A 24,036-nucleotide genomic window follows, 5' to 3' on the forward strand; every position below is an offset into this window, starting at 1 on the left:
TCCAGAATCTACTCCTCCATAATCTGACCTTTGCTTTTCTGGCTGGGATTCTCTTCTCAATCTCATGGATCACATTCAAACTCTTCTCTCACTACTTCCAAACCTCCTGCTCCCATTCCATTCTCCTTTCACTTTTCCTCTCATTTCACTCCTACTACATACTATAGTCTCAAATTCTTTGACCTTTGTGCCAATCTCCTTACACACCCCAAAGGTCCATAGATTTCACCTTGTGTCATATTATGTTTTCATGTTATTCCACATGGCATTACTTTAGATTGGTAAATCATGATGTGTAGATAAAACTATGGCTGGGACTTCAGTCCTTCAGCAGACCAACTTCTTTTCACCGCCTACAGATCCACCACAATTCTCCGAGTTGAATTTGAGGTTGAAGGAGCAACAGTGCTTATCTCTCCTCAAGAGGTGCAAGAACTTGGAAGATTTCAAGCAAGCTCATGCCCAGATCGTCAAATGGGGTTTCTTTTGGAACTCCTTTTCTGCAAGCAATCTGGTGGCTGCATGTGCTCTCTCAGATTGGGGTAGCTTGGACTATGCCTGTTCCATTTTCCAACAATTCCATGAACCCGGTACTTTTGAATTCAATACCATGATCAGAGCTCATGTCAAAGACATGAACTTTCAGGATGCTTTAGTTTTTTATTATGAGATGCTTGAAAGAGGAGTTGAGCCTGATAATTTCACTTATCCTGCACTTTTCAAGGCATGTGCCTGGTTAAAGGCAAAAGAGGAAGGAATGCAAATTCATGGGCATGTATTTAAGTTTGGGTTTGAAAGTGATCTTTATGTACAAAACAGTTTGATCAATATGTATGGCAAATGTGGGGAGATACAACATTCTTGTGCAGTTTTTGAGCAAATGGATGAAAAGAGTGTTGCTTCTTGGAGTGCTATTATTGCAGCAAATGCTAGTTTGGGAATGTGGTATGAGTGTTTAATGGTATTTGGGAACATGAGTAGTGAGGGATGTTGGAGGCCTGAAGAAAGCACACTGGTTACTCTGCTCTCTGCTTGTACTCATTTGGGTGCTTTGGATTTGGGGAAATGCACACATGGGGCATTACTGAGGAACATTAGTGAACTCAATGTCATAGTTCAAACCTCATTGATAGACATGTATGTCAAATGCGGGTATTTGGAGAAAGGTTTATCACTCTTTAAGAAGATGACCAAAAGGAACCAAATGTCCTATACTGTAATGATTTCAGGGCTTGCCATGCAAGGACATGGTGAAGAAGCTCTAGGGATATACTCAATGATGCTAGAAGAAGGTCTGGACCCGGATGATGTAGTCTATGTGGGCGTATTAAGTTCTTGCAGTCATGCTGGCCTTGTTGATGAGGGCTTCAATTGCTTTGATAGAATGAAATCTGAGCATGGAATAGAACCAACAGCTCAGCATTATGGTTGCATGGTAGACCTCATGGGAAAAGCTGGGATGATCAATGAAGCTCTTGAGTTCATCAACAGCATGCCTATCAAGCCCAATGATGTGGTCTGGAGAAGCCTTCTTAGTGCTTGTAGAGTTCATTGTAACTTGGAAATCGGAGAGATTGCAGCCAAGCATCTATTCGAGTCAAACTCGCAGAACGCCGGTGACTATGTGATACTGTCGAATATGTATGCACGAGCTGAAAAGTGGGTGGAGGTGGCTAAAATTCGGACGGAAATGGCTAGAAAAGGTTTCAACCAAGTACCAGGATTTAGCTTGGTTGAAGTTGGAAGAAGAATCCACAAGTTTGTCTCGCAAGATACATCTCATCCTCGATGCGGAAGTGTCTATGAGATGATTCACCAGATGGAATGGCAGTTAAAATTCGAGGGTTATTCCCCGGACACGTCTCAGGTATTGCTTGATGTTGACGAAGAAGAAAAGAGGCAGAGATTGAAAGGTCATAGTCAGAAGCTAGCCATTGCATTTGCACTCATCCATACGTCTAAAGGCACACCTATAAGAATAGCTAGAAACCTCAGGATGTGCAGTGACTGTCATACGTATACCAAACTAATATCCATCATCTATGAACGTGAAATTACCGTAAGAGATCGTAATCAGTTCCACCATTTTAAAAATGGAACTTGTTCCTGTAGGGATTACTGGTGAAGCGATAAACTTTTCATTATCAGGATTTTGATTCTTTCATCTGCCATGAATTGCCATTTCCTTCTGCATTAAACTCTATACATGATAGTTGTTATACAACCAAAAAAAAAAGTTATTTTAATCAAATTTTCTCTTGCAAACAATTGTATTTCTGGGAAAAATGGAGCCAAGATCGGTGCAGAACTCACATGGTGAGGAATGCAGCCATAAATCAAATGATTTTCAATCATATATTAAGAAGAAAGTTGCCAATCCATATGAAAATAGTTCTAAAAATTGATGCAAGTATTGTAAATCAGTCCGAATCGAAGTTTTCCTCTCTGCTTTTTTCTTTCAAATTCAATGGTCTTCCATGGGCCCTAAACGTTCAAGATGAATACTCAAACCAGTTTAACGAGAGTTTTACAGAAAAATTAAATCAGAATGGTTTAGCCTTAGGGCTTTACATGTTCCCTGATAAACTGTTCTACCTGTGCTACTTCCCCCTTCAAACCTGAAGCATCTGCAACGGTAACCGCGTTTCTACACTGAGTGAATGAAAATATTTCTCCAGATACTCCGAGAGTGAAGTCATTTGAAATATCAGCTGCTGATATTGCACTTCTTGATGCCCGCAGTTTCTCACTATAAAAATGGTAAAAACAGACAAATTAAGTATAAATGACATGCAAAATATAATTACAGAAATATAGAACATATAGAGAGAAACAAACTAGTGATCGTACATTTCCTTTTCTATTTGCTTTCTGATGAACTCCTTGGTATGTGCAGTCACTTTATCGGATTTATTGCAACAGATAAGAACTGGAATTTTCTTCTTAACCACACTGGCCTTGGTCAGAATATCATACAGATATCTGTTACACAAAAGCGAAAATCGTATCTAACATACTTCTTGGTAATCAGAAAGCAAAAGGAAGAGAATTGCAAGTGTAGCATATGCATTATCGTAGCTATTCTTACTCTGAAACTGAAGGGCAACTTGGTAAGAACTCCACAGCATCCACAACAAACACAATGCCAGCTGCTTGAGGCAAGAATTCATCCAGTTTGGGCCGAAGACGAGAATGACCAGGAACATCAACAAGATGAATCGACTTGATTTTTCCCTTCTATTAAATGATAGATTTATTAGAAGTGAGGGAGAGAGAGAGGATGTGGAGTCAGTTAAATACGGGACAATGATCCAAAAGTACCAATCAATGACAACAGAATGAAATAAGATGCCATATGCCACATAGGAAAACAGAAAGCATAAACTAACTTCAGAAATGCGAGCTAAGATGAATTACCTTATTACTTTCAGAGTTTAGCACGAAAGTGCCCTCATTTGGTTCCATGGATGTAACAGTACCCTGATGTGAGGAACCATCACGAAGCTGACATGGGAATAATGTCAGGAAAGTTATGAGTAGCGACAATATCACATTTCTAAGCATTTCAACTATGCTAAAAACTTAGGACATCAGAATACCTATCTAATAGTATATTGTACGTTCCACAGCCATACAGGACATCACTAGAAGAATTTAATATTTCAGATTTTAAGAGTTTGGAAAGGAACAAAGCAAATAATGGAGCTGCGTACCACATAGAAAAGAACTGTTTTACCGCTCCCAGTAAGGCCTGTGAGTACTATGGTATTTGATTTAGTGCGCTTGAACAAGCAGACTGCAAAACAAAGAGTGAGGAGTTCAAGCGGACTGCAAAACAAAGAGTGAGGAAAAGGTAAGTAAATATAACTCAAACTCCAAATGGGAAACTGATTATATCATAATATTGCCTAAAAAGGAAATCTCATAGAATGCTAAATGGGAATTCATTAAATTAAAAGCATGATAAGAAACTTCAAGGTAATATATCTTGTATATTTATATCAGTCTAAATAGGTTTTTATCAAGATGATAATCTAAATGCTTATGCATTGAGCAACTGACCAAATCCAACAACCATTTGTTAGATAAATAATCAATTATTAACTTCAAAAATCTAACAATTCACACATGAAATAAAATTTAGAAAAATCCATACATCTTTTAAAAAATAAATACATAGAAAGGGGTTTAATCACTTTTGCTACTATAAAAGAATGACATTTCAAATTCTTAAATGCATAAACAAGAAGAAATATGAAAACTAAGGAAAATACTACTGCCTAATTCTTGAAGAAACAAATAATAAACAAAATTTCTATTCCAAGATCATTATTAACAATCAATGCGGATTTACTGGAGAAAAGCAAGAGGGTAGATATGAACAAGACAGCAATAGCAGCATAGAGTTGAATTGGGGGTATTTGATGCAAATATTCAATTGCTTGATGCAACCACTGCTCCAGTTGAATCTTCCATGGCTCCAATTGAATCTTCAACTGCTCTAATTGATCCTTCCACTGCTCCATCCCTTCCATCGCTTGAGTTTCAGGTTATATGGGATATGAAACCTAGAAAACGCAAAACCCAGATTCAAAAATTAATTCTTTTTCTGAATCCTGAATTAAGAGGTTTCTAAAAGGCAAGGAAGTTTGTCTGGTTCAAGGCTAGACATTGTCTTTTCTCTTGGTAAAAAGCTTAGTTTTTCTTTAGAGCAAGACAGATTCAAAGTTTTAACATTCGAAAGTTGAAAATTTTTGGGTCATGTTCTCTTACACTCTACTAGAAATTGAAAGCAACAAAAAGGGTAGAAACCATTATAACCAAAGTTTTTGATTCAGTAGGAAAAGGATTAGCCAAATTGTGATTCAAAAATATTTTTAAAGAAGTGAGAAAAAGAAACCAAATCTCTAATGAGAAAAAAATTCGATTAAGATTAGAGAAAAATCCCAACTTTAAGTATCAACTCACAATTTCATTCAAATGGAATTTAGATATCAAAGTTGTAAAAAAAAAATACATACCTCTAACGTATTTCTCTTCTCGCAGAGAAAAAAGAAAAATAAAAAGTTTTCTTTTCTCTTTCTTCAGCTAATGGAAAAATTGAAGAACGAGTGAACTGAGGGGAAAAGAAAAATTAATCGCAGTATCAAATTTAACGGCTCGAAATCAAAGTACCAAATCTGACGGTCAAAAATGACTGAGCTAAAGAAACAAGTTAAAAAATTTCCCTGTAATACACGGTGTAAAAACCTTGACCGATGAAGAAATTTCGACCTCCAAGCTGAAACTCCCCCCTCGATCATGTTTAAATTGAGCATTCATTTCAATCCAAAGCAAAACAGGCTGTTTCTTTTATTCTATGGATCCTGTTTGACTGAAAAAACAGATCTCTAATTCCATTATCAGCCTTGTTTATTTATTTATTTATTTATTTATTTATTTTTACTAGTAGTGGTTTTTCCATTTTTATTTAACTAACTGGCATTACATCATTAAAATTTCAGTGGGTCTTTTCCCTTTATTTTACACATCGTAAGAAAGTGTTGGATACGGCTCCCTACCACATTTATAGCTGCTAACTGTAATATAGTATCTCCATGTTATGTTTTCTCTGGTTATTGGATCTTTTTTTTTTTGTGCATCTAGCAATTCAAAATTTTGTGGTCAATAGAAATATTCATATCCGCAGCTTTTGTTTTTTTTTACCAATGTTCCATTTGGATCAATGTAAAATCCTGCAATAAGCATTGGATGTCACTGAATACTGGGGAACTCTTCCAGCTTGTCCTTCATTTTCCTTTAAATGATGTTCCACCATCATCTCTCCCTGTTTATCAGCCTACAATTCCGAATCCCTTACTCAGACATATAGAGTAAGATGAGATGAACTAATAAGATCCTTGCTTGTAGCTCCGATCCGGCATGAAATTTTTTACAAATCATAACCCTATTGGCAACTAATGTACCAGAAATAATGAAAACCCGTCGACATGGCTTCATGAAGATTTTATTCAAAGTTACGGGAACCCCAGCTGCAGTAATGAGGAATCCTTCTCAAGCTGGATGTAGAACAGAAATCATTTGCATGAAGACGCTTGAAGTAGCTATCTTCAGCCCAACAAAGTGCTTGTGCAGGTCATTGCATCCTTCTTTCATGCCGATGCCAAATTGGGAGTGTAGGGAGTCATTAATTCTTATATAATTTCTATCTGCGGGGTTCAAATTAAAAGGATGGATTCAACAAGGTCATCGCTAGTCCCATGGCAATGACATTCTAGCCTGTAGGATTTCTATTGCAATCAGCTTAAAAACCTTTGAGCATTGATACGTGAAGTTGAATCGTGAAAAGCAACTTACAGTCTTCCATTGTCCAAAATAAAAGATTATCAATACAAATGTATATCACTGAACTGCACTACTACAGCTATCCTCTACTTATCACAAAACAAATGCCTGCTTAACCATGTTAAAAAGTCATGAGTCGGTGGCAGTATTCACAGGTTATTTCTTCCTAGTAAGACCTATTGCAGTAGCTATTAATATATCTTGAAGAAATTATAAAGCAGCTAAAAAATTCATGTTTCTCTGCAGGGTACTTGCATCATAATGGATCCTCCACACTATAGGTAAGCAAAATCAGGTTTCTGAAATACATATCATCTTTAGCAGCCAATAGCAAGATCAGGAGGGACTGAAGCAGGATCAAGTTCCCAGCAGTCTTTCAAAAGATCAGGGACATCATCACCATAAAGCTTCCGTGCAGGAATCTGATGTGAAAACAACCTAATGTCATCTTTTTCAAGCCATCTAATAGCCTGACATCCAATCTCCTGTCTCTTAAATACCGTCTTGAATCCATCAACTTTCTCAAGATATGCCATGCTCAATCCATGAACTTCACTATAAGTTGTTAAAAGCACAACTATGTCATTGCAGTGTTTATCTCTAGCTGAACAATTTCTTCCTGCTGCACCTAATTTAGCTTCATTATAAAGAACCCAAACTGAGCCCTTCCTCGGATAAATCCTATAAAATTCCTTTGCCGCCCTTTCACATTCTACCATGTGCGAAAAGATATTCACAGAGTTAATTGAACTCTTCCTGGCGACCTTAAATCTCCCACAGGATACATGAAATCCCATTTCCTCCCAACTAATTAACTTGTCATCCCCATTATTCTGAGAGTCCAACCAACTCATCTTCACTTCAAACGGATTTACCGAAAACACTTCCTCAATCAAACCATAACGCCTAGGCATTCCATCATCATCATATATAGCCCACACTTGCCCTTTCTTAAAATTCCTCTCAGATCTATCTTTATAAAAATCATAGAAATCCAAATCCTCCACAGCCACAATTTCCATGTCCCTACTCTTGGAACTACGGCGCTTCTCAATGTCTGAATTCACTCTCTTCCTCGAAGTCCCTTGCTTGGTGAGCTCTGAATTTTGATTCTTCTTCCCATTCTCTTGAGTCTTAGCTTCAAAATCTACACTTCTTTTCTTAGTTGAACGTGTCATAATACCCAAATTTACACTTGCCTGTGAAGGTCCCTGATTCTCAATCTCAAAATCCTTACTCTTCTCTGATGCCTTCGGTTTCTCATTCTTTGAAAGACTACTTTGTTTAGGTTCATCTCTCTCACTTTCCTTCTCCTTTTCACCTGCATCTTTCACCTTTTCTTTTTTATTCAACTTTTCCCGTCCTTGATTAGCCTTTTGCTTCATTTCCAACTGCATTTCCGCAAGTGTCATTGTCTCCTCTGCAACTTTTACCCTCTTTGACTTTGAGCTCTCCTCCATCTCATCATCTCCCACCTTCCCACCTACAGACCTTGCCAATATCTGCCCAACAGTACTCATCCTCCTTGAGCCTCTGCTCCTCAACCTCCCCACACCCCACTCACCACCATCCACTTCCTTCCCCACATCAGCACTCTCTTCCTCCTTCAAATTCTCACCACTAGCTTGCCTCCTTGAGCCTACACTTCTAGTTGTCTCACCAGTACCCTTTCCCCCCTCCAACCCAACACCTTTGGGACCATCCATCTTCCTCTTCAACCTCTCACCTGGTTTAGAAGCCAAGACATCCTCCTCTCCCGTACTTTCACCATGACCATCATCTTCTCCATCAACCTCCACAGCCAAAAAGCTCTTCTTACAACTTGGGCAGACCAAATTATGCCCCAAATACATCTTTTCAAACTTATGCAACAACCTACAGCGCGAACAGGCAGTCCAAAATGTCTCACCAACAGCACCATTATTCCCTTCCAATCCATCAAGCCTTTCCTCCTGAATCCTAATCCTAAGCTTCATATCATATTCTTTCCTCCTAATCTTATCAGAAAACATCCTAAACCCTTCACCAACTAGCTTAAACGCTTCTTCACATCCTAAAAAAGGGTTCTTGTCAGGATGCAAAATCAAAGCTAGTTTTCTATACTGTTTCTTGATGGAGTTAAAGTGGGAAAAGGGTTCTACCTGGAGAATTTTATACCAATCGGGAGCATGTTTGGGTTTGGAAGCCGCCCGGAGAATCTTAAAGGCAGTGAGCATGGAGGAGATGCCTTCGAGGTTTGGACAACGACGGTGGGCTTTCTTGGCATGTTTGAGAGCGGATTGGAGGTTTGAATTCTTGTATTTGGTTTCAGCTAGTGCTTTCAAGCGTTGTGCTTCTTGCTCTGCATCTGAGTGGGTCGTCATCTCTGAGACAACGAGGAGAAGGATTCCCTGTCGGTAGAGAATAAATTTTTTAGGTTAGGGGATGGCTTAACCACAGAGTAGTGGTTTTGTGTGTTTCGTCGGTTTGAGTTCTGTAACAAGGAATCGTAATGCCCCCTTTCTTTACTTTTTGATTTCCGATTTTTCCTGTTGGACAATAAGAAAAACAAATTAGAGCCAAAAATCAGCTAACCCCTTCCCCTCCTTTTCTTTTATGAAAATTTTAGCATTTTAAATGAGTAAAAGTGTTTTTTAGAGCCAAAAATTTTAAGCAAAGCCTGTTTGTTGAGCATAGCTTTAAAGATAAAAATGTTTTTGAAGCTAGAATTGCTTTGAAAATATGATTAGTAATTTTGAAAAATAAAATAGATAAAATATTCATTTTAGACCTGGTGAATAATATTCAAATTGTTAATATTTTCATATATGAAAAATAAATTTTAAATATTTTTTAAGCAGAAGTGAAAATACCATATGTTGAAGAAATAAAAAAGTAATTAAACTGTCAAAACTGCTTTTAGGAGAGAAAAACTACAAATTTTTAACTTTCCCATATGGGAAAAAATGCTTTTGAAAAATTAAAAATTTCTTTCAAATGTTATTTGTTTAGCATTATTTTTACTTCAAAAATATTTTTCATGTCAAATATGCTTCTAAAAAGCACTAGCCTAAGTTAATTTTAATTATTTTTTAATAAAAAAAGTATTAAGGAATCTTTTTTTAGTTTCACAAAATATAATTTACTAAAAGTATTTTTTTATCTGTATTTGTTTTAATAGAAAATAACTTGAGTAACGAAAAATAATTTATAGATCAATAGAAAATAATTTTTGTTCCAGTAAAATAATTTACCTTCTTTAAAAGCAAAAGACATTCCTTTATAAGTAATTTTATTATATTACTAATAAATTTTTAATTTTAAAATTATTTATAATAATTTCAATATTATTAAACATACATATTTAATTATTTATATTTAATAATATAATAATTTATTAAAATTTTATTTTAATAATAAATTTTAAAAATAATATTCTTCATATATTATTGAAAAATATTTACTAATATTTTAATAATAAATATATGTTACAAATATAAGTATATTAATAATAAATATTTTATAGTATAAAGGTTAAAATATTTATAAGTCCATGTACTCCTTAAAATTTTAGAATTTAGTCTCTCTAATTTTATTCTCTAGTTTTTAGATTTAAAAATTAGGTCCAATTATTAACACCATTAATTTTTTTGTTAATTTTGTTGATGTAATATTTTTAAATAAAAAAATCCACTTGGTAGTCATCTAACTAAAAAATGATGTTATATTGAACTTGAATCTAACAAAATATGTTTAATAGTGTTAACAGTTGTACTTGAATTTTAAAATTTAAAAAGTAGGATTAAATTCTCAACAATAAAAGTACAATGACTAAATTTCAAATTTACGAAGAGTACATGGGCTCATGACATATTTTAACCTCATATAAATATGAATATTTTAATTATATAAATATGAGTATTTGTTTAAATAATGATTAATTTCATTTATACCTTACAACTCTAATGTATTAATATATACTCTCATATATGTAATTTGAATTAAGTTTCAATTAGGCATTATTTATTATTAAGTTTATAAATGATATTAATTATTACAAAATGTTATCTTATTATAAAATATATTTCGATTGTCAAAAGGAAATTGTACTATAATATTTTGTAACATATTTATTTATGTCGTTTCAATTAACAAAGAACAACATTTAGAAAATGAGTTAGGAAAACTTGCTAAACAACGAAAAATATTTTATGCAAAATCATCTAAACACCAGAAATATCAGCTTTTCCAAAAAACTAATTATTTTCCAAAAATAATTTTCCGGAAGTTATTTTCTATGAAATAAACGCAGCTATAGTTACAGGAGTTGGACTGAATTTTGCTCTATCTACTTAAAAAAAAGGTTAAATTAGTTATTCTAGATTGGATAAAAAGTAAACTAGTTCTTTTATTAAAAAATTCATTCATTTATACTATTAAAAACTTATTCATGTACCAAAATGAAGCACATGTAGCACGTCACATTCACTATTTAGTTATTCCACCAACTATGCTAGTTTTTAATAATAAATGGATAATTTTTTAAACAAAATGACAAATTTGCTCTTTGGTCAAATGTATAAGAATTAATTTACCTTTTTTTTTAGTAAAGAGGGCAAAATGCAATCTGACTCCTAATACAGAGACTTCTATGGTACTTTTATTGTTAAATTTGTCATTTATAACCACATATCTATACTTCTATTTAAGCTCTACCTAAGTTAATGTCACGAGTCAGCCGACACCAACTTAGTTAAAAAAATTACTAAAATTTCCTTTAATATTTAAAATAGGTTATATTGTCCAATGGTACTTTGATCTTTTTTAATTAAAAAAAAACAATGAAAATATAGATATGATGGGATGTGAACCTAAGCTAATTGCATTGGTAAAATTTTAAATTTATCACTCAACAAAATCTTTACTTTAATTTTAATTTTAATTATTCATTTGTGTTCTACATATATGATTTATACATGCATACATGTATGATGAAATTTCTAGTTATATTATATTATGTGTTACGAGTTAATAGACACTAATTCAATTGAAAATTTCAATTAAATTTTTCAAGGAAATTGAAAAATAATTAAAATATCCATATTTTTTTACAAAATAATAATTATAATTATATGGGATAGTGGCAAAAAGTACATTGTAGTTTAATAAAAAAAAATTAATTTGATACTTGGTAGTTTTCTTTTTTTGGGTGATAAAAACAAAACAAAGATTACATCAAAATAAATTAATCGAAAGTACCCCTAGCTTTATCTTGATGTAGAACTCCTAATGCATCATGAGGGACTTCATCATAAACCTATAAGCTTGTTTGCTATCCTAAACTCAACTTAGCCAAACATTCAGCAACTCGGTTATCTTCTCTAGGGACATGCCTAATCAACTATTGTCCTTCAATTCTCATAATTCGTTGGACCCTCCTAAGCACTATAATGCCCGACTCCACCAACATATTATCCTATAGGGCTCGAACCACCTCCAAGTTATCATTATGAATCATAACTCTATTAAATCCTTACTAAGTAAAATAAGCATGCCATCCAAAATACCCCATAATTCAACCTTAAAGACTATGCATTTTTCGAGACAGTGGTTATAACCTAAGATCCAATCTCTATTCTGATCTCACAACACTCCACTAGTAAAAACACTTCCAGATCCTCTATTCATCGCACCATTAGTGAATAAGTGCACTTGATTACCTGACAAGAATGTTCGAGTACCAAATGCATGATCAATTAGCTTGGCTCCATTATGGATTAACTCATACTGTTGTGCCCAATTGTAGCAAACTTTGTTTAAAGACAAGCCAAAGAGAGAAGCTGACTCTCTGTTGCCCCTGATACTTCCATATAATCTTCTAGAAATCGTTTCTAAGATTCCAAGAATTTTCTTTTAAAGACAAAAAGGCACTTTAAACAAAAAAGAATCTTGCCATCGTACGTGTCCAAATAATCTTATCTAACCCTGATGAAGAGTGAGGGGGAAGAATACTTACTATACGCCTAACAACATCCTCTGCCAGCCAAACATGAAAAAGATCAAGATTCCAAGTTTCGTCATGTGAAACCATCTCACTAAGGGGGCAATCCAAAGAAAGATTAGCATGGACATGAATATACCTTACCAAAAGACCTATTGTCAAAATCCATGAGTCCTTCAATAGCAAATGCTATTGCCATTTCTTATTGGCCAAGCTAAATTATCATAAAACAAGGGTTAAACCTTAAAAAGAGCCCTCTAAAGATAAGAAAAGTTACTTCGCGCAATGCTATCTAGTAGTTGCTCTTTCAGATCATACTTCACTCAAAGGATTTGTACCAAGAATGAACTATCCTTGGATACCAGATTAAACCCAATATTCAACAAAAACGACATATTTTGATCTCTCAAATATTGAAACCCAAGGCCACTATGAGACTAAGGTTGATAAATAGACTCCCACCCAACTAATGTCATCTTCTTATACCCTCATGAATAACCCCAAATAAATTGTCTAACCATTCGTTCAATCTTTGCACAAACTCTCTTGGTATCATCATAGACTACATGAAGTAGTTAGAAATTGAAAGAATCACAGATTGAGCCAAAGTAACTCTACCAACTAAGGACAACTTCCTAGCATCCCAACTTTGTAACTTGCATCGTACATTTTCCACCAAAAAACTCAAAGTACTATTAGTGACCTTTTCATAGAAGAAAGACACCCCCAAATAAAAGCCAACATTTTGTATTTTATGAAACCCAAGCAACTCACTAATATTGTTGTTTAATTCATAATCCACTTCTCTAGAAAAGAAAATATTACTTTTTCAAGCACTGATCTTATGTCTAAAATACCCATAAAAGTGCTCTAAGATACTCTTGAGTAAGCGTGCTTGCTCCAACTTCGCTTTGCAAAAAATAACCAAATATTTGCAAAGAAAAGGTGAGATAAAGTAGGTCATGATCTTGATAATTGAATAGGAAACCAGTTACCAGAACCTATTTCAGAATGAATGTTGTATCCTATTCATTCCATGCATAACATAAAAAGATACTAGGATAGAGGACAGCCATGTCTAATCCCTCTAGCTGGCTTAAATTTCTGAGTAGGGACTACACTCCATAGAATACGCATTGTGGAAGAAGAAATAGCAGACATAATCATTTTCAAGAGAAAATCTGGTATACCTGCAGCCTGAAGGGAAGCATCGATAAACTCACAGCTCACTCTATCGTAAGCTTTTTCAAAATCAATTTTAATTGTCATTCATTTTCTACCATTGCATTTTCCTTTCATGGAGTGAATAACTTCCTACGCTACAAGTATATTATCCGTGATATTTCATCCAACAATAACCATTCCTTCTCCTATATAATAAAATTAAGAAAAACTAACTTGAAACAATTAGCAATAACTTTCATGACAAATTTGTAAAGGACGGAGCACAGACTAATCGATCAAAATTGGGTAAAGCTTTTAGGATTCGCTAATTTAGGGATGAGAACAATCAGAGTACTATTCAACTCCGCATCAATAGCTTTGCCTGTAAACACCCCTTTAACCCACTCACAAACATCATTACCATCAACATCCCACTGAATTTGAAAGAATAGGGCATGAAATCCATCATTACTCAGAGCCTTCAATGGCGCCATGTCAAACAATGTCATCTTAATCTCTTCATTTGTGACAACCCTATCCAAAAAAAAATCCAAAGAGTTAAGACGAGGAAAAATGACAAACGAGAGTTTTTTCATCTTGATCAAAAGAACACTCATCGTTACCAAGTTGTAGAACAATAATACGACTAAGCTTTCTCCACTGAATCATACGACTGTGGAAAAATTTAGCATTATGATTACCCAGATTAAGCCAGTCACACCTAGCCTTTTGCTTCCACATTAACTCCTTGTTACTAAGAACACTCTTCAACTCTTCCCGTACTTCTATTTTGAGCTGAGATAATCAATCAAAATTTGACTATTCCATCCCCCTTTGAATATTCGAAAGCGATTTCATTAATTACTTTTTTTAGGTACCAATATATCCATAAGCAGACTCATTTTAATAATTAATACGAGAGGTAAAATGAGATAAAGACTCAATCATATTACCTGAATAACTCCACTTGCTTTTCACAAAAGTAGCGAAATTGTGATGCTTCATCCACCCAGCTAGAAACCGAAAAGGCCTACCTCTGGAAAAGTTTAGTTTCGGCCTCATAGAAAGGATAAGAGGGCTGTGATCAGATTTAAGCCTTGGAAGATGCAACTGAACAATTTGAAAAGGCTGAAACCCAAGAATCATTAGCTAGCGCCCTATCTAACCTCTCAAATGTCCTGCCTCTATACCAAGTAAAGGATGGTCCCGTGAACCCTAAATCCTACAACGTAGTAGATTAAACAAACTTACCAAAAATAGAGCACCTTTTCCTAACAGAACGACCATTTCTCTTGTCAATATGTGAAAGAATGACATTAAAATCACTAATAGTCACCCAAGGTGATGATCCCTAAGGCATGAATTTCAACTCATCCTAAAGAAGCCTCAACTTCTGCCTGTCTGGGCTACCATACACAAAGAAAATATAAATGAATTTGGAAGGGACATTACAAAGCACTCGAATAAGAATAAACTGAGGATGATTCTGAATCACCTCAACCCAAATTTAATCCTTCTAACCAAGTCAAATACCCCTTGAGAAACCAATAACTTCAACGCGATTAAAATAATGAAAACCCAAATTAGCAACAATATTATCCATTTTTTTACCGTTGATTCTAGGCTCCAGTAAACACATGATACCCAGTTTATATTCCAAATTATACTCCCGAAAAACTCAAGATAATTTGGTATTGAGACATCCTGGATAGTTTCATAAGGAAATGGTTAAGTTTAAATCCATAAAAAAAAAAGAGACGAACCTCATTGTCTAGGAATCTCCAAGCCACCCTACTGCTCTTCCACCTTGATTGAATTACCTGCACTAACATCCACAACAAGCTGATAGGTGATAAATTCAGCCATAGTATTCAAAGACTCAAACAAAGGAACGCGCGGGCTGTCAGACGCCTTAAAAATAACTTCCCCGATAATGAATTGTTTTATTTAACTTCCTCCCATTCCGACCAACCCCCGATTTTTCCCCAAAATTTCACTCAAAACTCCGAAAAGAATCCCTACCTAAGCCCACCACCAAATCTCCATTTGTCGGTTCATAGGAATTTTTGTTTTTTATTTTCCTTAAAGGTGACTATTGTATGCTTTCCGAGGTTAATACCACTCTCCAACATTAAAATCGCAAACTCTATCGGCCCCTCTAAAATAGGATTAAAATAGGTTGTCGCCAATTGAATACTAGTAATCTGTAACACCCCCTAACCCCAAACCGTCACTGGAACAGGGTTATGGAACATTACCAAACATATCGGATAACTTATAACTAATTCACAAATAAATAACATACATAGCATACTTTAATCAATACATCACCTAGATGCATGCCACATTTTCAAAAGAAAGGTACATCACTAAAATTTCTCTGAGGTCGGGATTGCTCTGGATGCTGGACCAGACACTGGTTTTCTACTAACCTGCGCACGGAAACAACCGTACGCTGAGTATGAGAATACTCAGTGGTATTATCATAATTCAAATTAATAACATTAATCAATAAATTATATACATTCAATTTATGTCTACAATTATTCATTAATTATCTCATACTTTAAATCAACTTGACAATTAATAACAATAAGCAATATTTCAAATCTTGTATTTAATTGTACCCATACCTTATTTCACTATCTCAATTCCATTAAAATTTTCACATCTCATTCCAATAGTTCATTTCAATTCATATACAATTCATTCAATTTATCACTATATTCAATATCAATTCTATTGCAATTTGTACTCACTAATATCATATAACAAAAATTTATTCTTAATCACATCATGAACTTTGGGTTCATATCTTCAAATCTCATATCTCGATTTCCAATTCACATATCAATTCACAATTTCACTTTCTCATTTCTTTCCATAGCTCAATCAATCACACTTATTCAAATTTTCTCATTTCAATTATTTACCTCTATTAACAAGACTCGGACCTTGGCGGATACACGGATCCAACCAAACACACCAGAATGGCACCCAGTGCCTCATCAGATAGTTCGAAGCAATAAAGTGACACCCAGTGTCTCATCGACAGAGTTGAAGTAAGTTGGTACCCAGTACCTCATCGAATCTATCTGAAATAACAGTATGACACCCAATGTCTCATCGACTCAAGGTCGAAGTATCCCTGAACACTTCCAATCCTATGGCATGCCAACTATATCCAACTCAGCCCGACTAGTTAATAGGGTATTCAAATCATTTTTCTATTTCAAATTTACTTTCGATTCAATCACAATGCAATTCAAATTCAATTTCCACTTTCTAATCAATATGCAATTCAATACCAATACATTTTCCACTTTTCAATCAATATACCATCAAATGCTCATACATATCCATACTTCATTCCAATTTCATTCAATTCACATACAATTCAATATCATTTAATTCAATATCGATATTCGCCTTATTTTTATTTACTAAACATATTATTCAAAATTCAACAATTGCTATTAATAAATTCAATACCAATACGTATTTTTTTTTCAATTCAATCATAATACTTACCTCAATTTGTTTATCATGTATATTAATTTAAAATTTTAACAATTAATAATTAAATTTGAATTATGGTAATACTAACTGAAATTTTCTCGAATCACTCCTTGTCCACCTTCTCCTTTCCTTTCTCGGACAATGACTCTTGCACAACATTAGCTACGTAATTAAACAATTAAAAATCATTAATACACAATTTCATCAAAATATTTCCATTTATACCTAAACTTTACCTAAATTCTAATTTAATCCCTTATCAATACTAATTTTATTTTCCCAATCTAACTCCATATTCTCTCTTAATTCTTACTATAAACTCATTTTAACTATTCATTTTCACCATAAATTCCTAATTTCAAAATTCTCTCAATTTAGTCCCTATTAATTCAAAGCCTATAATTTATTTTACAAATCAACCTTTTACTAACTTCTAACTTGAAATTCAATCAATTTAATCCCTAATTTTTCAATTTATTCAACATAAATAACATCTAAAAATTTACTAACTTTCAAAATTTCAACTTCAATCAAGTAGTATTTTGTTCTAGGATTCCAAAAATATCAAAATTAAAAAAAATGGGGGCTAAATTGACTTACCAATTGAGCTTGGAACTTCAAAACCCCAATCCTCCTTTTTTTTTTTCTTTTCTTTCTCCTTTCTCCTTCTCTGTTTCGTTTTTCAATTCTGTTTCTTTCTCTTTTATTTCTTGTTTTATTGTTATAATAATATAATATAACAATATACTTATTATTTAAGTAAACATAATATATAATATATATTTTAAATTAAAAAATATCTTAGATATTTCTTTTCTTATGCCACCTCAATTTAGGCTGATGGCATAATTGCCTATTTGGTCTTTTTAACTTTCTTTAATCTATAATTAAACTTTTATCCCTACTTCAATTTAGTCCTTTTTCACAATAACTCCTAATTTAGATAAATTCACTTAATTAAAACCTAACTAACTACACAATTAACTTCGTAATATTTATAATAAATATTTACGAGTCTGATTTATCGGAACGAAGTCCCGGGCATACTTTTTTTTCAATTCGATCCTTTTTAATCAATTAACCATCAGAATATTAAAATTTCTTAACGAAACTTTAATACTACCCTAATGACACTCCGTAAATATTTATAAAAATATTTACGACTCAGTTTATAATATCGAGGTCTCGATACCTCGTTTTTGACCCAATTTACCTAATAATTTCTTTTAAATCACAAAATTCTCAAATTTTAGAAATATTTCTAAAATCACGCTTAACTTATAATTATTAATTAATAAATTTTATAAATTTTTCATCGGGTTTAGTGATCTCAAATCACTATTCTGACACTACTGAAAATTGGGCTGTTACATAATCAAACATGAACCAGCTCTTACCACCGCAGCAACACCAGTCGCATCGGGAAATTCTTCACAAACGATCTCATCAACATTAACTAGTTAGGCTTGATGACTCCCATCGACCTCTACAACTTGATCCAACAAAGATGGGTTCACTCCCTCAATAGGATTATTCAGTTCAGAGCTTTGGGCTAATTGTTTGGCCAATAAAAAACTCATTGATTCATTACCTTGTAATGTTTTTTTACCCTGATTATTCATTAAAGTTACAACCCTCTTTGATCCTAAAGACCCAATTGTAACAAGGCTTACTTTCTTCAATTGGCCTGACGGGCCAGCATTACCCTTAAGACCTAACTTATTATACTACCCAATCTGGGCCTCAAGACCCTCAATACCCATTTAACCCAAATTTATAACATCTCTTTGTGAATTTCTTGCTAAAGTTTCTTTCCCTTTACTGCTTGTCCCCCCAAATTCGTATCTCTATCACCAAGCTCATCCATATCATTATCTAAGTAAATCAAAGCACTAAATCGGGAACCTTCAAAATTTCTCATCTGATTTCCCGTTCCAATCACCCTAAGCTCCCTCGATTTACATCGTGAATTCTTCTTTACAAGCATCCAAGGCCTATAAGACCCACCTCTCTTTTGCCTTCATTGGCCATCATCGAATCCACCAGCGTCAAAATAGACGGTAGAGTCTCCTTTTCAGCATTAGGGTCAAGTACTTTATTTGGGAAAGCCTCCTTCATATGCCCATACCTCCCACATCCAAAACAAATTGTCGACAAGAACTTGAATTCGACTTACTAAAGGGTGTTGTTGATCAAAACTGAAGAGACCAGAAGCTTGTCCAAATTGACATACACGACCATGCGAGCAAAATGCCCTATTACCCTACTGTTGGTATTCATATCTAGTTTTGTAACTGTTCCAACCATTCCTCCAATTTCCAACTGTATCTTCCTTTTGTACATATAACACGATAAACTAGGGAGCATGATCCACTACATCACCACACTCGAAAAAGGTTGTGCAAGGTTGAAACTCATCGTCCAAGGTTGCAGCTGTAACAACCCGGTTTGACTCTAATCGAAATAGTGATTTCGGGACCACAAATCCGAGTCCTAAAAATATTTCAATATTATTTTGTGTGTTTACTTTGTGTGTATTTGATTGTGTGAAATTTTCGTGTTTTAATTTTGTTGTTTGAGTGTCCGATTAAATAAAAGGATTAAATCGCGAAAAATAAAAATTTAGGGGTTAATTATAAAAGCACCTAATTGTTGTTGTCTTTTTAAATGGAAGGATTTATGATGCAATAAGACCATAAAGGAGTGAGTGGGTGATAATGGTAAAAAATGACCTTATATTATAAGGTTTATATATTTTGTATTAAAGGTTAATATAGTAAACTAATAATTAAATAAACATATGATATAATAAATCAATTGAAGCCATTATTTTCATTCTTCCTTTGCCGAAACTTAGAAAAACAAATAGGGTTTAAAAGCTTTGAGGTATTCGGTCATTAACAAGCTTAATTCAAGGTATGTTTTACTTCAGTTTTTGATAATTTTTACGTTTTTGAGATCGTTGCTTCGTGTTCTTCAAAACCCATATCTTAATTTTGTGAATTGTGGATGATTTTGAAATGTGCCATTGATGAATGCTTGAGTTTTATGATGTTAGTAGGTGAAATATGAAATCTATTTGTTAGATTAATATATTCTGTATTGGAATTTTTAGTGAAATTGAGTAAATAGGGCTAAATTGTGAAATTAAATTTTGGGGGACTAAAGTGTGAAATAAATGCAATGTGTGGACTTGTATGAGAACCATGAATATTCGGCCCTTGTGTGGTATGGGCAAATTTTGTATAAATTGTGTTTTATGCAATAGGGACTAAATTGCAAAAAGTGTAAATATTAGGGGCAAAATAGTAATTTTCCAAATTATGTGTTTTTGACTTAAATTGAATGTGTTAATAAATAAATTATCTTATTTTGAATATATTTAGATCGAGAACTAAAGAAATCGAAGTTAGATCGGGGAAAAGCCAAATTAGTCGAATAATCGTCCGACTTCGATTTTCCATCGTCTGAAGTAAGTCCATTAGCTATTTAATGTTATTAAATCCATATCTATATGTATGAATATCTATTATGTTGTTGTTGAGCTATAATTAAAAGTAATTTAATTGAATAAATTCAAATTATAAATGGTATAAATATGTATATACAATGTTCAAATATATAGGTATAAGCTTATATAAATTTTTGAACTAAGTTAAAGTATGAATGGTATAAAATTATATATATATAAATTCAAATAATTATATATGTATCTATATGTATACATATACTTGAATTTGGTTGGTTGTATGAGAGTTATATATATGTGCACTTAAGATTCAAATATATGTAAGTAAATACATGTATAAATTCTTGCTTAAATTAAAGATATGTATAATACATATGTATACATAAGTTTCGAACATATAGATGTATGTAAAAACATTTGGGTTTGATTAAAAGTATGTATGTTGTAATTGTACAGATAATTTCGAATAAGTAAGTATATGGAGTTGGAACATCTATATATATATATGAATAAGTCTTGATTATATTTTAAGGTATAAATGTTAAAAACGTACTTGGGAGTTCGAATATATCTAAATGTATATTTGTGTACAGATTCTTGAATTGAATCGAATGTATGATTCGCAAACTCTTTTGTGATTGAATATGGACTACAATGAATGTGTGTTTGCTGTTAATAAGTATTTGAGGAAATTATTCTGTATATGGGAAAATTGAGATTTTCAAGCATAGCGCTTAGCAAGCTTATTGCCGGTGAAACATTTCAGACTATATGTCTAGCAGGCTTAATACCGGTGAAATATTTCAGACTATATGTCTAGCAGGCTAAGTGCCGGTGTACTGAATCAGGCTTAAAGCCTAGCAGGCTAAATGCCGGTGAATCTGTTTTAAGTATGTGATTAGGTGTACAATTATATGATTTTGGATATATTTAATTGATAAGTATATTTATATATATACATTTGGCTAAGTGCGTTTGATGATTATATATATACCCGGCTTATACAATTGAGAAATATATATATGCTCTGGGATTATGCATTTGATAAATATATACTTTTAAATATTCGGTACACATATTTGATTAGTAACTATATATGCATTCGAGATATATATATATACCTTGGTTTATAAGTATTTGATGAAAATGAATGCATTCGTTCATATGTATTAGATTTGTATTGGTTTAAAGTTTAAAATGAGTATTCATACACATTCGGTTATGATATGTGTATAATATATATATGCTCGGTTGTATACATTCGTTGTAATGTTGTTTGGTATAAAAATATATATTCAATTGATCGCTTTCGATAGGTATGCATATCTGTCTATAAATGAAATGGTCTGAGTACAATAATATATAAATATTAGTTATTCGTGTTAATTGAAATCTCAGTGAAATAGATTAAAAAGTAACTTTATTTATATATTTATATACATTTAGTTATGCTGTAGACTTACTAAGCTATAAAATCTTACTTTGTTTGTTTTCGTCCATTTGCTTTTATAGATTTTGAAGACACGTTACGAGCTCGGGGATCATCAGCATAGTCCATCACACTATCGACTTCTTTTGGTATTTTGTTAAATATTTGAACTCAATCTTATGGCATGTATAGGTTTGAGTACGATGTTAATTACATTTTGATTGTAAATTATAATAGCTATGCGAAAGTAATTAAATTTTTACGTTGTGATCAGTTTGGTTTTAAAAATGTTGAATTCGTTCGGTAATGCCTCGTAACCCTAATTCGGCGACGGATACGGGTTAGGGGTGTTACAGCAGCGGTAGATACTACCCGTAAATAATCCAGGGGCCTTTAGAGAGCACTTTATTATAATTACTCTTGCTTTGAAATCTAGTAAAAAAATACTCGTTTTCAATATCCATTAATTAAAAGGGTGAAGAAGGTTTCTAATGGCTATAGATTTTGTTCTGCAACGTCGAATACCCTATATTACATTCCAGGATTTTTAAAACCACTGTAGTACCCATATCATTAATCAAAATCTGGTGATCAATCCACTACTATAGCCTTATCCAAGCCCTCGTATTTGTTCGTAAAATGAACTTTCTTAGTGATCAATCCTTCCGCAAAAGAATCTTCAAACCCAACACCTTCGCAGAGAGAAGTAGCCATTGATACTTGTAGTTTTAATTTGTTTGATTTGATACTTGTATTTTTTCTCATCTAACTTTTTGATACTCCAGTCTAATGGTGTTAAATTATGTTTAAATAGACACGTGGATGATTGAAAAGGTGCGTAGGCGGTGCGTGGGCCAGATCTTAAAAGCTAAACAGGCATGAAGAAAGAATATGCAAAAAAAACAAAAAATCGTTTCCTTTTTTTTTCCTTTTATCCCACTATAACATTTTTCCCTTTTTGTACCTTTTTTTTTACAAATTTGGAAAAAAATGGTTAAAAAGTTTTCATAAGCTAATATTGTCACTCCACTATACTCTTACGTTTCTTAAACCAATGACGATAGCAAATAATAACCTACTTTCTCCTCTTCAACTTTTATGGTTAAGATTTTTTAAATCATCTTTTAAAAATCCCAAAACTTGAACCAATGCCTTGACTCCCTCTTCACTGATCTCGTAGCTCCGATGTTGGATGGTCGTGAGTTTGAGGCATGTTGTTCCTCTCACCGTAGGTCGACTTACCACCGCTAGGATCATGGATCTGAAGGTCAAAGCTTAAGGAACCTATAAATGGAAGGTGATGGTTTCTTCATTCTGTGATTTTTCTATTTTTTTTTATGGTTTTAACTCAGTTTAGGAAATTTGACTTCAAATCCACAATTAGGACACTAAAAAGATAGTGGTTTCCATCAATGATGATGGTTTTTTAGGTATGGTTCAAAGTTGATTTTAAAATATGTATAAAAAAAAAGTTAAGTTCAAAATGGAGTGGGTTTCTAAACACTAGAGTTCAAAATTAGGATTTAGGCTTTAAAACTCCTTATTTTAAATAGTGTATATTTCAAAATTTGGGTTCAAGTTTGAAGAAGGTATTGAATGAGTAAAAATATTTTACAAATTAAGTCTAGTTTTGGATTTGTTTGCTTCACTTCGATTTTGTACTTATTCTATAAAACTTAGTTGACTTTGGATTTTTAATTAATAATTTTATTTTTGGATTTGATTATTTCACTATGAATGATTTTTTAGTTTAAGAATATTTCTTCTATTAATTAAAAGAAGGGTAACGTACACCAACAATAATTTAACCTTGATTTTACTAATAAAACAGTCACTCAACTTTTAACTTAGTCACTCAACTTTAGAAAAATAACAAATCAGTCACACACTAACATTTTATGCTATAGGCCTAATGAAATAGGTAACATGGCTAGTAAAGTAGTTGATGTTGCTAATTAACTTGCCACGTTGGACATGAGGAGCAAAAGGGTCTTTTTATTCTTCTTCTTATTCTTCAGCTAACCATCAAAAGTAGAAAATTGCCAAACAAAACCTATGGCATTTTTAAGGTCGCTGACCCCCACCATTGCCATAGCCACTGCCTCTACCTCTACCTCTACCTCTGCTCTG

The 24,036-nt window shown here is 33.3% G+C and overlaps 3 protein-coding genes and 1 long non-coding RNA gene across 8 annotated transcripts; 2 read left to right on the forward strand and 2 right to left on the reverse strand.

The window, feature by feature from the left end:
* On the forward strand, positions 1-2,164 carry LOC107930645 (pentatricopeptide repeat-containing protein At1g31920). Its single transcript, XM_016862330.2, has one exon. The coding sequence runs from the start codon at positions 308-310 to the stop codon at positions 2,123-2,125; it is 1,818 nt and encodes a 605-aa protein (XP_016717819.1). The 5' UTR covers positions 1-307; the 3' UTR covers positions 2,126-2,164.
* A 252-nt stretch (positions 2,165-2,416) lies between these two features.
* Positions 2,417-5,521, reverse strand: LOC107930646 (signal recognition particle receptor subunit beta). 4 transcript variants are annotated; one of them, XM_041098454.1, is made up of 7 exons: positions 5,020-5,521; positions 4,384-4,567; positions 3,714-3,828; positions 3,418-3,504; positions 3,089-3,237; positions 2,851-2,982; positions 2,417-2,749 (listed from the first exon to the last, which is right to left on the reverse strand). In XM_041098454.1, the coding sequence occupies exons 2-7, from the start codon at positions 4,533-4,535 to the stop codon at positions 2,560-2,562; spliced, it is 825 nt and encodes a 274-aa protein (XP_040954388.1). In that variant the 5' UTR covers positions 4,536-4,567; positions 5,020-5,521; the 3' UTR covers positions 2,417-2,559. The 4 variants fall into 4 exon arrangements, with proteins under 4 accessions (XP_040954388.1, XP_040954389.1, XP_040954390.1 ...); XM_041098455.1 differs by having other exon boundaries at positions 3,714-3,796; positions 4,355-4,567; XM_041098456.1 differs by lacking the exon at positions 2,851-2,982.
* Positions 5,522-6,334: 813 nt separating this feature from the next.
* Positions 6,335-9,000, reverse strand: LOC107930644 (uncharacterized). 2 transcript variants are annotated; one of them, XM_016862329.2, is made up of 2 exons: positions 8,487-9,000; positions 6,335-8,398 (listed from the first exon to the last, which is right to left on the reverse strand). In XM_016862329.2, the coding sequence occupies exon 2, from the start codon at positions 8,355-8,357 to the stop codon at positions 6,663-6,665; it is 1,695 nt and encodes a 564-aa protein (XP_016717818.1). In that variant the 5' UTR covers positions 8,358-8,398; positions 8,487-9,000; the 3' UTR covers positions 6,335-6,662. The 2 variants fall into 2 exon arrangements, with proteins under 2 accessions (XP_016717818.1, XP_016717817.1); XM_016862328.2 differs by having other exon boundaries at positions 6,335-8,940.
* Positions 9,001-19,855: 10,855 nt separating this feature from the next.
* On the forward strand, positions 19,856-22,189 carry LOC107930640 (uncharacterized). Its single transcript, XR_001693049.2, has 3 exons — positions 19,856-19,924; positions 20,395-20,480; positions 21,990-22,189. It is a non-coding gene; the product is annotated as an uncharacterized lncRNA (long non-coding RNA).
* The last annotated feature ends 1,847 nt before the right edge of the window (positions 22,190-24,036 follow it).

This window comes from Gossypium hirsutum, chromosome D08 (assembly GCF_007990345.1).
Source record: "Gossypium hirsutum isolate 1008001.06 chromosome D08, Gossypium_hirsutum_v2.1, whole genome shotgun sequence".
NCBI lineage: Eukaryota > Viridiplantae > Streptophyta > Magnoliopsida > Malvales > Malvaceae > Gossypium > Gossypium hirsutum.

Excerpts from the sequence above, each read along its gene's own strand:
- LOC107930645 (XM_016862330.2), top strand. The coding sequence starts at position 308 with ATGGCTGGGACTTCAGTCCTTCAGCAGACCAACTTCTTTTCACCGCCT.
- LOC107930646 (XM_041098454.1), bottom strand. The coding sequence starts at position 4,535 with ATGGAAGGGATGGAGCAGTGGAAGGATCAATTAGAGCAGTTGAAGATT. Across the intron at positions 3,505-3,713 it reads AAACAGTTCTTTTCTATGTG|CTTCGTGATGGTTCCTCACA; the intron begins GTACGCAGCTCC and ends TTCCCATGTCAG. Across the intron at positions 2,983-3,088 it reads AGTTGCCCTTCAGTTTCAGA|ATATCTGTATGATATTCTGA; the intron begins GTAAGAATAGCT and ends TTTGTGTAACAG.
- LOC107930644 (XM_016862328.2), bottom strand. The coding sequence starts at position 8,708 with ATGACGACCCACTCAGATGCAGAGCAAGAAGCACAACGCTTGAAAGCA.